The 13717-nt window shown below is 52.3% G+C and overlaps 1 protein-coding gene across 1 annotated transcript in view; it reads left to right on the top strand.

Annotated features, from left to right (window-relative positions):
• Positions 1–9110, top strand: part of GLIS3 (GLIS family zinc finger 3) — a 443094-nt gene extending 433984 nt beyond the window's left edge. The window contains exons 10-11 of the mRNA XM_004714455.2: positions 5287–5469; positions 6252–9110. Coding sequence (XP_004714512.1) covers positions 5287–5469; positions 6252–6388 — 320 coding nt within the window. The 3' untranslated portion in view covers positions 6389–9110. The remainder of the gene's footprint in view (positions 1–5286; positions 5470–6251) is intronic.
• Positions 9111–13717: the final 4607 nt, after the last annotated feature.

The raw sequence follows: 13717 nt of genomic DNA, 5'->3' as shown, positions 1-13717 counted from the left end.
CTGCTCCGGAGAAAGACAGGACTTGGATTTTGACGTTGGCTTCTGTAACGAGCTGTAATCTTGGAAACTCACAGGAGCCATTCTGCCCTGCCCTGCCCTGCCCTGCCCTGCCCTGTAGGGTTGCTAGGATTTGGCATGGACATCGTAGTGGTGAGCTTGTAGTGCTTTGGATTTCTGCTCTATCACAGAGGGTTGCCACGGGCCAGAATGGGCTCGGTGCCACTGGCGAGTCTGTGGGTGCCCAGCTATAAACTGATCCAGAGCGAATCCTTCCTGCAGTCCGACCGAAGCGAGAGTATTCTTATGCAAGTGGGTCATGCAGGATTCTAATCAGATCCAGCTGTTGGTATCACGGGTAGAAATAGAGTAATGGTTAGAACAGAAACGTGGTTAAGGAACAAAATACGGACCGATTTCCCATTCCTTTGTAGTCTGGTTGTAGAATTTTCTAGGGATGAGATGGCTTCATCAACTGTACTAATTAATTTGGTACGTTGCTCTCTAACGAGATGCTTTGGAGTGTCTGAAATGTGGACCGTGCCCGCGTGACTTTAGCTGTGCTCCGAGCCTGCCACAAGGAAGGGGCCAGTCTCGGTGCTGCCAGTGATTTTCCAGGGGCCCAGAGTCAGGCGGCGGCTCCCCACCTTGGTCACAAAGAAGCACGTGAGTTTGGCAAAGCTCTCTGTTACATAAAGGAGCCCAGTAAGTACCCAGCGTGTGGCACATCAACCTGGGGGTGTAAGTCTCGCCCATGCGTGTGAAGAGCTGGCCAAACCGTCTACCCGGACTTGTGGCGCCGCCATCCTGTGGCACGGAAACCGGAGGGCCGGCTGTGCTAGGAGCCACCCCCTGTCTGCAGAAAGCAGGAGGATCGTGGTGGCTGTGCTGTCTTCCTCCCCTGCTTCTGGAAGCAACATCGAAACCTCCCAAAAGAACTGTTTGTTTTTAGAGAGACAGTACAGTTTCCAAAAGGGAGACGTGGAAGGAGGATTCTCCTTAACCTGCAGGAGGTACCATCGAGGTGGTCATCGCTGTCTGCTGGCCACCTGCACAACAGACCGGTCCTAGGACGAGTTCACGACCACAGCTGTCTTGGGGCTTAGCTTCCAGCACACCATCGGGCGTGGCTGTTGCGCCTCCTTGGACTTCCTTGGCTGATTTTCAGCAGTACGTCACCAGGCCCTTCTGTTGAGGCTTAGTCGGGAAGCTCAGCTGAAGCCTCCCCACCATGGGTGGCCATGCCGGTATCTGACACAGCAGTCGCTTCCAGCGTCACAGCAACTGACAGACGGCATTGGGTAGCACACTTGAGGTCGAATCAGTGTATCTGCAAATTTCTTCTTCACTCTTGGAGGCAAAAGACTTTCTAATACGGCAAGGAGGACGCGGGTGTGAGAAAGGTCTTAGAGTTAAACGTGACAGCTGATATCAATTGTCAACATCGATGTATAGGTGCATTCGTGTGTCATTAGAAATGTCTGTGTTCACTTCCGAATTGCATTCTCGGTGCCTCGCAGGTGTCCCCAGCAGCACCCTGAAAGCACAAAAGAACTCTTAGTTGGAAAAAACAAATCGACTCATGGCTTGATTGACTGACCTTGCTGTCGCTTCTGTGTGTTAGGTCCCTACACCACGTGGACATCTGGCCTCATTTTGCTTTGCATTCAAGAGGGAATGTTATTTCCCAGTTTGCTGCTTGGAGTCCGGTCTCTGCAGGGACAGGAGCTGTGCGTGCATCAGGAAAGGAGCCGGCTGCCTCTGGGTCTGCACGTGCTGCACGATGCTGGTGGGGTCTTTTTCTGGGGAGCACACTGGTTAGAACTCTGTCCAAGGACCCCAGCCCACCCCACCAGTGTGGTTGGCATCTCGTGCAGCTGGCTCCCTGGAGGGAGGTCTCTGAAAGGGGGCTTTTCTTGTTCGGAGTTGGTGGGAGAGGGGTAACTCTCAGTCCCAGGGCCAACCTGGTTCTGACTTATTTCAGCCAAGACAGTCCCCTCTGCCTGCTTGCTCAGACAGACCCAGACAGCCTGAGGACGGGGGACAGAGCCCGGTGTGAGGCCTTGGAGACTGGCCTGCACTGGGAGCATGTCCTCCATCACGGCATCCAAATGCTGGGGTGTTTTTTTGTTTTTTTTTTATCCCAAGATATCCCTGCTCCTTCTCGGGAGCATGAGGCAGGGAGAAAGGGGAGAATGAACTCGTGTCCACAGAAGACCGGTGACATTCTCCATCATCGTGCCAGGAGCGCGTGGGTGTGTGTCCCTGTTGGGGGCGTGTGGTGGGAGCTCGGTGAGGGTGCCTCCTGGAACGGGAATGTGACCCTGAGGAGTACTGTCCTGGGGAGAACTGACGGGGCACCAGCGGGAGCAGAGCCAGCCCAGGGAAACGCGAGCCGTTGTCCACTCAGTGAAGAGGTGTTGCATCCCAGTAGATCAACCATGTGGTTCTTGGTTCTGTCTTCTCGCCGGCACATAGGCCAGGTGTCCACCGGCCTGGCCCCCAGCTCCCTAAGTCAAGAACTCTCCAAGAATGGCCGAGTTCTACATCCCATCACTCAACCTGTTGTCCCTCGGTCCCCACTGGAATGTGCGTCCAAGAGCACTGGGTCTTGAAGCCAACCTGGGCATGAGGCATAGAAGCTCTGGATCCCCAAAGGGCCAAGAATGTTCCAGAGAATTCTTTCTCAGACCTGAGTACACCAGCTTCGTGTTGCTGCGTCTCTTCTTGTCTTCACGTTTTATTGAAGGACTTGTGACACTTTTTGAAAAGCTTTCATTTCCTTGAATAAACTTTATTTTTGAGAACAACATTGCCATTGTGTAATATCTCAACTTTCATTGGTTGAGCAAACTCATAGATAGCGTTTCGAGTTTATTAGTAAAATAGCGTGTGCTACAGAAACATTAATTATTGGATTGGACTGTTGAGTAGAGGGGCAGAGAAACAGGAAGACCTCCGACCAGATGGACAGAGTGACTGCAGCAATGGGCTCACACATTGAAGCCATTGTGAGGTTCAATCTATTATACTTAGATGAATCCGAACTGAGTTGATGGCCCCTAACAACAACAACGATTATTGTATATTTAATTATATTATTGAGTAATGTATGTATATAATTTAATCTTAATAATAACACAATAAAATAAAATAAAACCCACTGCCATCAAGTTGATTCTGACTCAGAGTGCCTCTCTAGCGCAGAGTAGACCTGCCCCTGTGGGGTTCTGAAGCTATAAATCTTTACGGAAGCAAGAATGCTCCTCTTTATCCCAAAGCGGTTCCCAGCTGCTGACCTTGTGTTTAGCGGCTCAATGCATAACCCACTGCCACGCCCAAACCTCTGGCTATTCTGTCCATTCAACGTACCGGACAGTAAAACTGCCCGTAGGATGCCCAAGCGTGTAATCACTTCAAGGCAGCATCAACTGGATGGCATCACGTTTGGTTTGGAATCTTTACAGAAACATTGCTGCCCCATCGTTCTCCCAAGGGGCAGCAGGAAGATTCAAATGATCTACTCCTTTCATCTTCTCTTGGCAGTCCCTGAGACAGCCAATAGTTTGCCCTAGAGTTCTTTAGTATTGCAACTTGGGCTTGGTGTTTTCTTCAGTTCTTTCAGCTGAGAAATGCCTGTGCTCTTCCCTGTTGACTTCTTAACTCCAGAGCACATTTCATGATGGCGCTTTGTCATTTCTGCTCTGTCATTTTCAGCCCATTCTGCTCCATGCTTTTACTTCTTCATTTCATCCACCCTCTGCAGCCACTCTGTGTTCAAGAGTAAACGACAGCTTTCTGTCATCTATTTTGGTCATCTCTTTCTAACTTGTCTTTTTAGGGACTTTCTTTCATTATGTATGATATCCTTAGTGTCATCCCATAACTAGTCTGGTCTGTGTTCGTTAGTGGTCAGTGTGTCCAATCTATAATTGATACATGCTATAAAGTTAGATTGGATATACTCAGGGTCATACGTTAGCTCTCTTGTAATTGTTTTCTTTTTTTTTTTCACTTTCAGTTAGCATGTACATAATGGTTGGTCTGTTCCGCCGTTGGCCCCTGGTGTTGTTCTAACTAATCATATTGTGCTTATCCATAATCTCTTCCACAAATATGGTCGATTGGACTCCTGTGAGTCCCCTCTGATGTCCGCATGTACAATTGCCATTTTGTTGTTGAGAAACACAGTGTTTCCAATGAAAAGGTCATTTCCTGCTCACTCACTCACTGCCATTGAGTCAGTTCTGACTAGAGCAGCCCAAAGGACAGAGTAGAGCTGCCTCTGAGTTTCTGAGACTGTAACTGTTATACAGGAGTACAAAGCCTCATCTCTCGCCCAAGGAGCGGCTGGTGAATTCAAACTGCTGACCTTGTGGGTAGCACCCCAGTGCCTAACCCACTATGCCACCAGGGCTCCAGTCACGTCGTTGATCTTTCAAAATTCAAGCATGCGATCTGGTGCCACTTTTGCCACCGAGGCCATAGCTTCCAAGTACCGATCCTTCTTTTTCTCAATTCTGCATTCCAGTCACAAGTAATTGTCTATCAAGGTGGCATGCCCAGTCATCTTCAGACTAGAAATGGTTAGGAATCTCCATTAATTCGTTGTGGGTGCGTACATTGACGAGTTGTATTGGCTGATCACCTGTTTGAGGACGGATCTTACACTGTCACTGGCAGTGTTGTACTTCAGGGAGATCTTGGAGCATTCTTATTGATGAGGAGTGCCGTGATATACCTGTTCCACCTGTCGTTCCTGATTGTCTGACTCAAAATGACAACGCCAGTCCATTTCCGTTCACAGATGCCTAGGACAGCAACCTCTAAGCGTCCTGTTTCGCTTTTTGACAACTTCCAGTTTTCCTAGATTCTTGCCCGGTACAGTTCACGTTCTGATTATCCATGGGTGTTTTCGCTGCTGCTGCTCCTTTTACCTCGTGCAAAAGCCGCTCACGAGGACCCTAAAATGACATCTCCACTCACGTTGGTGAAGCCGTCTCTGTTCCCAGACCCATTGGCAGCACCTCCCGTCCCGGAGGACTCCTTTCCCAGGATGATGTCAGGCAGTGTCTGGTTGCTTTCAGTGAGGGTTGTACGGACCAGCAGGCCCTTGGTTCTAGTCTGTCTGCAAGCTCCACTGAAACCGCTCCACCTGTTAGGATGGGAAATGCGATAGTGCATCGCTTCCAGCGTCACAGCAGGAGACTAGCCACCATGGCCGGCGGACTGACAGATGGGGGGTGGACTTCTGCTCTACAGTAGTTTAATGCCTTGCTTGCGTTCCAGGATTTTATGGCCAATTGCAGTCCCTCTGCCCTCCGCACTACCCGGACTCCCAGAGGACCGTGCCGCCCGGCAGCTCCTGCAGCGTGGTGCCCTCCTTCGAGGACTGCCTGGTCCCCACGTCCGTGGGCCAGGCTGGTTTTGACGTGCTCCACAGAGCCTTCTCGACTCACTCGGGCATTACAGGTGTGTGGGCCAGACGGGCAGGGCAGACAAGCCTGAGCTAGTTTTGACCCAGCCCGTGACCACGTGAAGTCCTAGCAAATGTCCCCCCGGAAATGGCTCTCTTCCCCTCCTTCCTGCCCAGTCGTCCTCCAGCTCGCCCCCGACCAGCCTAGGGTGGGCAGCATCGTGGTTCTCCCAGAATAGGTCAAGAGCCTTCTGGCTGGCAGGTCTCCTGGCATGCCCCCTCACCTTCACCATCCCGACCTCATGGCACTGTGAGCATTGCCTCTCAGCACAGGAAGGGGAAACACGCCATTCTCATGCCCAAAGCGTTTCCATAACATCTGCTTGCCTCAGCGTAGTATTCAAAGTCCCCCGAGTTAGACTTGGGTCCCACGCTGCAGACTGAAAACCCATGGTCGACACACGCTCCCCCACCCCCCGCTCCACATATGTCTCCTCTCTGTTTCCCTTCTAGAATGTTCTCTCCATCTAGGAGAATCTCATCCTCTTCTTTACCACCCAACTCGACCATCACCTCCCATTTGAAGGAATCTCCATCTTCCCCTAGAACACGTACTTGTACCTCCTCAGCCCAGTTCTGTGTCCCACTGAATTTGAGCCAGCCACCTGCAAGCCAGGCTCCTCCCCCACCAGTATCCTTGAAGGCAGCAACCGGTTAAAGGGTACAACCCAACCATAGTTCCTCCTTGGCCCCGGTCAGTTTTGGTGAATGCGCGGTAGGCCCTGGGGGCCCAGTGGGCGGCCACGGGGGACCCTGACATCTTGTCTTTCTCTTCCAGTGTACGATTTGCCTTCGGGCTCTTCCAGCCTCTTTGGGGAGCCCCTTGGCGGCGGGCCAGAAGACCCCACGTTCTTGCAGATCAGTGCAGTGGACCGCTGCCCTAGCCAACTCTCTTCTGTCTATACCGAAGGCTAACCGAGTCTCCCCTGGCCTTCCCGGGCACCCAGAACCCTTCTGTCACCGTCCCCTTTGGTTTCCACACTCTGGTGGACTCCACGAAGGATGCCAACGGAATGGGCAGCGCCACCGCTGGGCCGTTGAAGGCAGGACCCGCGGTTGGAGTGAGGCTCGGCCCGGATGTCTCCAGTAGCTCTTCCTTCTCCCTGGGTCTGCTGGGCCAGGCGGCCGGCAGGACTGTTTCTCCAAAGGGACTTCAGAGCCTTGCTCTCTGTGGGCTCCCTGTTCCTTGCTGACCGCCAGCCCTCAAGGGAGACCAGTGAAATGACACGCGTATATGAAGATGTCATCGGGGGGATCCACCTTGCGGGAAAGCCCAAAGAAGGCAGGGCACCCTCAGTCCGCTCCCTCGCTGCTGGCCCGGGGCAGTGCAGGCACTAGAGAAATCGGTGTCCAGACACAGTGTGGGCTCAACGCTTGAGTTCCCGCCCCTTTCTGGCCTACCATTCCCCGGGGCTGGCTGCCCCTCTCCTCTCAGATTAGCCCCGATGCTAACCACTCGCTGCTCCAGCTTCCCCATGAAGCGCTGTCAAGCCCAGTCCCTGGAAGGGCACTCCGACTCGTTTTCTGATCCAGCCGCCTGGGTCCGTTCTTTCCTCTGAAAGATTTGCTATTTCTATCGACTTAAGGAGAAAATCGCGTAGGGATGTGCCCCTTGGATGGGAGTAATCATTAGCTTCTTCATCTCCCTAGCTGCATCCACGCTGCCTCAGCTGTCGCACTCCAGGGCCTGTGGGCACTCCAGGAATGCCCTTGGGCCGTGCGCAAAGACTACCTGAGGGCAATGAGGTGGGCACCGGCCCCTCCCCAGGGCTGGCAGGAACTCCTGTGGGTGGCGTGTTTGGGGAATTCTGAAGTCGAAGGCCTTGTTGAAAGGAAATGGTCCCCTGCCACTTTTCACCCATGGGCTCTGCTCGGGCGCTCTGCGGTTCTAGAGCGAGGCACGCACTGAGTTGTGTGTGAGGGGGACATGTGAAGGAGGTCACATGTCTAGTTGTTCCCAAGCCTCTGCTTACTGCCTTCTGCATAGATGTTCACCTCTGTCTGTCCAGCCCCTGCTCACCTTATCTCTTCCCATCCTCTTCTGACTGCCTGGCCGTCAACTCTTGGGACTCTGGCCTAAGACAGGTAGAGGGGACAGTACCTGTGGGCACTCCAAGGATGTCCTTGGGTCGCGAGGGCGATGAGGTGGACACCGGGGCTGGCGGGACCTCCTGTGGGTGGCCTGTTTAGGGATTCTTACCATCAGTTGGAGGTATTGAGGCCAAGGCTGAATGGGAAGTTGCTTTCTGTGACTGGTTTAGGAAGCGATGAAAAGATCTTAGGGTGTCCAAAAAAGGCACCCTGGCGGCATCGTGGTTACCATCTGGACCGTTAGCCACAAGGTCAGCAGTCCGAAACCGCCTGCCGCTCCACGGGAGGCAGACGGCTTTCTACTCCCATGCAAAGTGCCAGTCTCGCAAGTTCACGGGGACGGTTCTGCCGCTGTGAGTCGGCACTGACGTCGTGGCCGTCGGTTGCGGAGGCCATCAGGACTGGCCAAACCCCACAGGGCTGAGGAAGGCTGGCATCCAGGGGTGGTTTCCTTCATTTCTCTTTGAAAAAAAAACCAAAAATGTTTTCTGGCCCCCAAATAACACGATGCTCTCTGTCAGCCAGAGCGCATGATCATCTACAAGGTAATTCAGCGACGTGGAGTCAGGGTGGCTTAGGACAGACCTGGCCTCCCCGGAGGCTTGCAATCTAGTCTGCCGCCTACCGTGGAATAAGATGGACTGAGAACCAGGCTGGTCATGTCGGTACAGTGCACTCAGTCAAGGGCAGGTTGGTTTTTCTGGGGAGGGGGCCCTGCTTGGAGGAAAAGCCCTCCTTCAGATGCCCACATCTGCCAAAGAGAGGGAGTGCTCCCCTCGCAAAAGGACCCGCGCCAGGCCGCCTTTAGCAAGGATGGCTCAGACCCAGCGCCGGATCCTATTGGCCGGCTGCCCCTGTGGGCCTTGTCCCTTGACCAGACAAGATCACAAAGCCCACTGACACTGGTGTGCCAATCACACCCCACCCCCACCCCTCTCACCCTCCCTGGCACCCTGGGAAGAAAGGTAAAGACACACCCCGGTGACTTGAGAGAGGCCATCCCTCTGTTCTTCAGTCCAGAACCCTTTGGGACAAAGGCCACGGAGATTTATATCCTTTGTGCGAGGCGATGAGAGGACACTCAAGGTTGAGATGGCGGTGGTGGGCCTTGGCTGGGTTGACATTGTGGGAGGACAGGCCAAGAAGGAAGCCCTCCGATGCCGTGTCTCTCGAAGGCTGAAGGAGGTGTCTGTGTTCGATGGGAGGCCTCCCCCTGAAACCCGAAGCTTAGGAAACTTTTAAGCTTCTTGAAGCTGGGGCATGTGGGAGAAGTCCAGAAGCCTGGGTGCCCTCCTTGAAAAGCAGGAATTCTCAGGGGGCATTGGGAACCAGAGGCCAGTGTGGCCAAGGCCAGGTGGCCTCTGGCATCCCTCCGTGCACCCCACCAGTCAGGGCCAGGGGTCCCCATCTGGGGCCTTCATTCTAGGCACTCCTCTACCCTTTAAAATCGCCCCTTGCTTCCTTTCACATTGTAGTGGATGTGTGTGTGTGTGTGTGTGTGTATGTGTGTGTGTGTGTACACGCTTGACCATTATCTTTGGAGTTATAAGAGTGGGGAGTGGGACACCCTCCCCCCAAAGTCCTTCCCTCTTCCCTTCCATTTCTTGTCCTTTTTCATTTCCATGTGTATCCATCATCATACATATCTCAGCAGAGATGGTCAGCACCCCCGACCCCCCCCCCCACCGCCTTTCATTATAAAAATAAATAAAAATAATCGGAGGCCTGGAAAACACACTGAACCCCAAGTGAATTATCCCATTACACTTAATAATGAAGTGAGCCCCCAGTCTGTCCACACACACTGCGTTGGTGGCTTTCCCTCATCTCCCGAGAGGGATTGCAACAACGTGCCCCATTGGAATTTACCTGCCGCTCAGCTGTGGAATACTATCCGCTGTAGCTGCTAGTCCTGTGGGGATCGCCCCTTACTCATATCTCCGCCACATTGACCTGGGGGTGGGGCCCTAAAGTTGAGGGGCGGGTGTTGCTCGTGGATCCCAGCATTGTTCTGTGCAGATGAAGGAGGATTGGTTCCCATTCTGTTGTTTTTAAATTACCAGCCGTTAGCACACACTCATTTGCCGAGACCAGTTTTGAATAGGGGTTCGATCATACGCTCCATCCCAATTCCAGGAGTCCCGGGGCAGAGAGGGTTAATCATTTGGCTTCTAACCCGAAGGTCAGTGGTTTGAACCCACTCTATTCACTCCTCCGGAGAAATAGGATGCGGCCTGGTCTTGTAACAATTCAGAGTCTCAGAGACCCTAGGGTGCTGGTCTGCTCTGGCCTGTAGGGTCACTATGGGTCAGAATCGACCCAGGGGCAGAGGGTTGGTCCTTCGGTTTATTCTAGTGCCTTTCTCGTGGCCAGAGAGGGGTATCGGACTGAATGACTATTTGCATTCCGTCTCGTGACCTGGTCTGTCTTTTGGCTTTTTCACCATGTCATTTTATAGCCGCCTTTCTTTTTTAATAGCACTTTTTGGAATTTCTGGGTTCCTTTTTTGTTTGTTTGTTTTTAATTTTGCAATAGATAAAGCCAAAAGCAAGCGGGTCCTCATTGGCCAAGCGGGGAGTGTGGGAGAGGAGATGGTGATTTTGAACAGACAGCCGAGCACCCTTTTTACGTTGTAACTTAAAGCACTTTGGGGGCAGGGGGGTGGAAATCTGTTTCCCATAAATCACACAGACTCTCAGACGTTCAGTAGAGGGACCGCCGCGTCTATCATCCTGGGCATGGGGCCGATCCACTCCAGGGGCACACACATCTGGTGCTGATTCATAAATCTTTGCAAGAATTAGGTACACTTTTTCCCCCTATTAATATGTATAGTTTTGTGATTTGTCACAGATATGTTTTATATAATCATAAGTTATTTTGTCGTATTTCCCAAAGTCCTCCTCCTCCTCCTCTTCCTTCTTTTTTAATGTCAGATGTTAAAATGAAGGGGACTGGGCACTGCATAAAACTGGAATTAGAGGACACGCCAGCCAGGCCACCTCCTCCGGCCGTCACTCGAAGCCCGAGGACAACACCACTGTGTGTTTGTTTGCTTTCTGATTTCTGTTTTGTTTTACTGTCAGGTTCCCGCGTGATGGGGATGGTAACTCTAATTAAAAGCAGATGAGGGGGGCTTGGTGGGGAGGGGCGGGCGGGGGACTGGCCAAGACCAGCTTTAAAATGCCGCAGCGCTCTGGGCCAGAGCTGCAGCCTGGATGTAATTATAGATAAGAGGATGAGATGGCAGCGAGAATGCGCGTCTCTCTGCGCCCTCTACATGTTGGGAGTGTCCATAAATAAAACATGAAGTTTTATTTCATCAGACTTAATTAAAGCTTTTATACATGTTTTACTGGTTAGTCTATTAATCCGCTTCACAAACGGGATAAATGTGTGCTCGGGTCCTGGGTTGGTTTGTGGCTTTTCAGGGTGGGGATGCATCATGCTTCAAAAATGCTCCCCCTTCTCCTTCCCCAGGTGACAATGGGGTGTCTGTGAACTGGCAGTCTCAGGAGCGGCCAGTCCCCTGACCTTTACACCCTCAATTTCCCACTGGTGGTGGTGGCAAGGGGGCCGGGGGTGGGGAGGGAGGGTAGTCTCCATCGTCCTGACGTCCTGGTGGAAGCCCTATGGGTTAGGCATTGGGCTGCTCATCGCAAGGTCACTGGTTCAAACCCACCAGTGGCTTGGAGGGAGAACGATGAGGCTTTCTGCCCTTATAAAGATCAACAGTCCCTGAACCCCTTTATTGGGTCACATAGGAGTCGACAGTGGGTATGATGCAAAAGGTTAAGGAATTCAGCTGCTACACAAAAGGTCAGTGGTTCAGGTCCCCCCCCCCCCCAAAGGCCTGGAGAGTGATGTGGCTTCTAAAGGTTTGTGGGAAAATGGAAGTCCTGACTTATTTTCAAGATATAACCAGCCATTGAAAACTGGGGCTCTGTTTTTACACATAGGGGTCTCCATGGGTCCAAATCCACTGGACAGCCATTTTTGAGGAGGGGAGCACTCTGACCCATGGCCTATAAGGAGCTCTCTTCCCAGCACCCATTGCTGCTGCGGGCTCTTGGGGGCACTGGGAGAAAGGGCAGGACAGTCTCACACCTAGCCAGCATGAAAGCCAAGCACAGGAATCATAAAGAATTCTGCAATACCTTGGTGCTCATTCTTAGAACACTCGTGGACTTAAGAATTAATGCAAATCCCCAAGGAAGAGAAGGGCCATGCTCCTAGTCAGCTTACTGGGGGCTGGGGCCGGGTGCACGGGACAGGGCAGGCAGCCACAGCAGGTTGGTGGTGGTTGTGGAAACAGAAGTGGTGTTGACTGACCAGACACGAAGGGCTTTCTTCGCTCCCTAAAAGGAGGCAGCTGGTGGAGGTATGACCTGATTTCCTGGTGGAAGGAACTCAACAATTCAGTGGAGTCTGGTGTTCAGTGGTCCTACTGAGAATGCACAGGTCTATTGTCTTGGACTTCCCCAGAGAAACAGAGTCAGGATATTGAACATCCTTGGGCTGCTCACCCAAAGGCTGGAGATGTGAAGAAAAGTCCCCTCCCCCAAATCAGCCACTGAGAACCCTGAGGAATACAGCTCTGCTCGGATGCACATCGGATGCCTGTGTTGTAGTTGACACCACAACAACGTGTGTGTGTGTGGCCTGCTTTAAAGAACTGTCAAGTTCGAGATTGACCATTGACGCTGACAGGCCAGAGATTCCTGCAGCCTCTCGCCACAGCATCCATCAGGGAGGTGACAAAGCATGGACAGTAGAGGATCCCTGGCCAGGTGTCTATTTATAGTCTGGAGGCTGGACACATCCACTCCAGAGGGAACCATCCATTTTGCTCCTAAGACCCACCTACGTGACGGAGTTAATCCTTTCTGCCAAAGTTCCTTTCAGGAGCCTGGTGGCCGCACAATTGGGCTGCCACCTGAAAGGTTGACGGTTGAACCGCACCAGCTCATCAGTTGGGCTTTTCAGCCTAGGAGACAGCTCCATTCTATGGGAAGTGTTTTAAGAACACTAAGGAAAATGGTATCGCAAAGGTCAAGGTCCTGATTTACGTGGGAGAGGAGGGGTGGGGGAGCGGTATAGGATGGCCTTCTGGATGCTGCTTGGCACTGTTTGATTTCTTGGGGGTTAGAGGTGTTTGCTTTAAAATGATTTATTGGTGCCCATCTATGGTATGGTTAGTAGTCCACATGCCAGGCCAGGCCAGGCCAACACCTTTGTCTCTTACCCTGGAGTTCTGCCCAGCCCCTCACCGAAGGATCAGAGCGTACAGATTTCAGGTTTCGTGGACAATCAGACCCTGTCTCCCAGGACACCCACTCTGCTTTGCCTTGGCCGAGGGAAAGAAGCCAATGGCCAGCTGAACATGGTGGGCGTGGCAGCGTGCCCATCTAACTTCATGTACGGACACTGGCATTTGAAGGCCTGACCACGTTCAGGTGTCGACGAAATTCTCTTTTTGGAAAAATCGTTCCGACCATTTAGCAATGTGAACCTCTTTCTTCATTCACAGAAACTCCCAAAAAACAGATACAGACAGGATTCGGCCTGTGGGTACTGGAAGTCCCACCTTAGTCACCCCAAGCCCTGGTCCTCAGCCCTTTCCATAAGTCAAAACAGAGGCCTGGTGGTACTGTGCTGAAGCATTCAGTTGCTAGCCAAAAAAAAAAAAAAAACACCCCAAAACGGTGGCTCAAACTTAGCGGCTGCTCCCCGGGAGGCAGATGGGGCCTTGGAGACTCTATGGGGCAGCTCTCCTCCACCCTAGAGGGTCAGTCCCACTGGAGTCAGAACCAACCTGGTGGCAACAGGTTTGGGGCTTTGGTTTTCCCGTAAACATCCGCCTAAAGAAACCAGCAACTGGCTGTTCCTCTGCGTTTTCTGTTGGGATGTTGGGTCTTGTTCCCGGAGGGAAAGAATGAATTCTATTGATCAAGCGTCTCTTTGTTTAGACCCTGGGCTCCGCTCCCCAGGAGACGGACAAACGCTTAGAACCTGGAATGCCTGGAGACTCGATCCCGGCATTTGAAGTGTTTAATCAAAGGCGCTGGGCAGCGAGAACTCTGTGAGAATTGGAAAATGAGCACCCATTCTTTACGCTGACCAAATATTTGCTCCATCGTCGCAGCCCCCAGA

Source organism: Echinops telfairi, unplaced genomic scaffold (genome assembly GCF_000313985.2).
Source record: "Echinops telfairi isolate 266 unplaced genomic scaffold, ASM31398v2 ScPeMD7_25;HRSCAF=90, whole genome shotgun sequence".
Lineage (NCBI taxonomy): Eukaryota > Metazoa > Chordata > Mammalia > Afrosoricida > Tenrecidae > Echinops > Echinops telfairi.
This window is presented reverse-complemented; position numbering and strand designations above follow the sequence as displayed.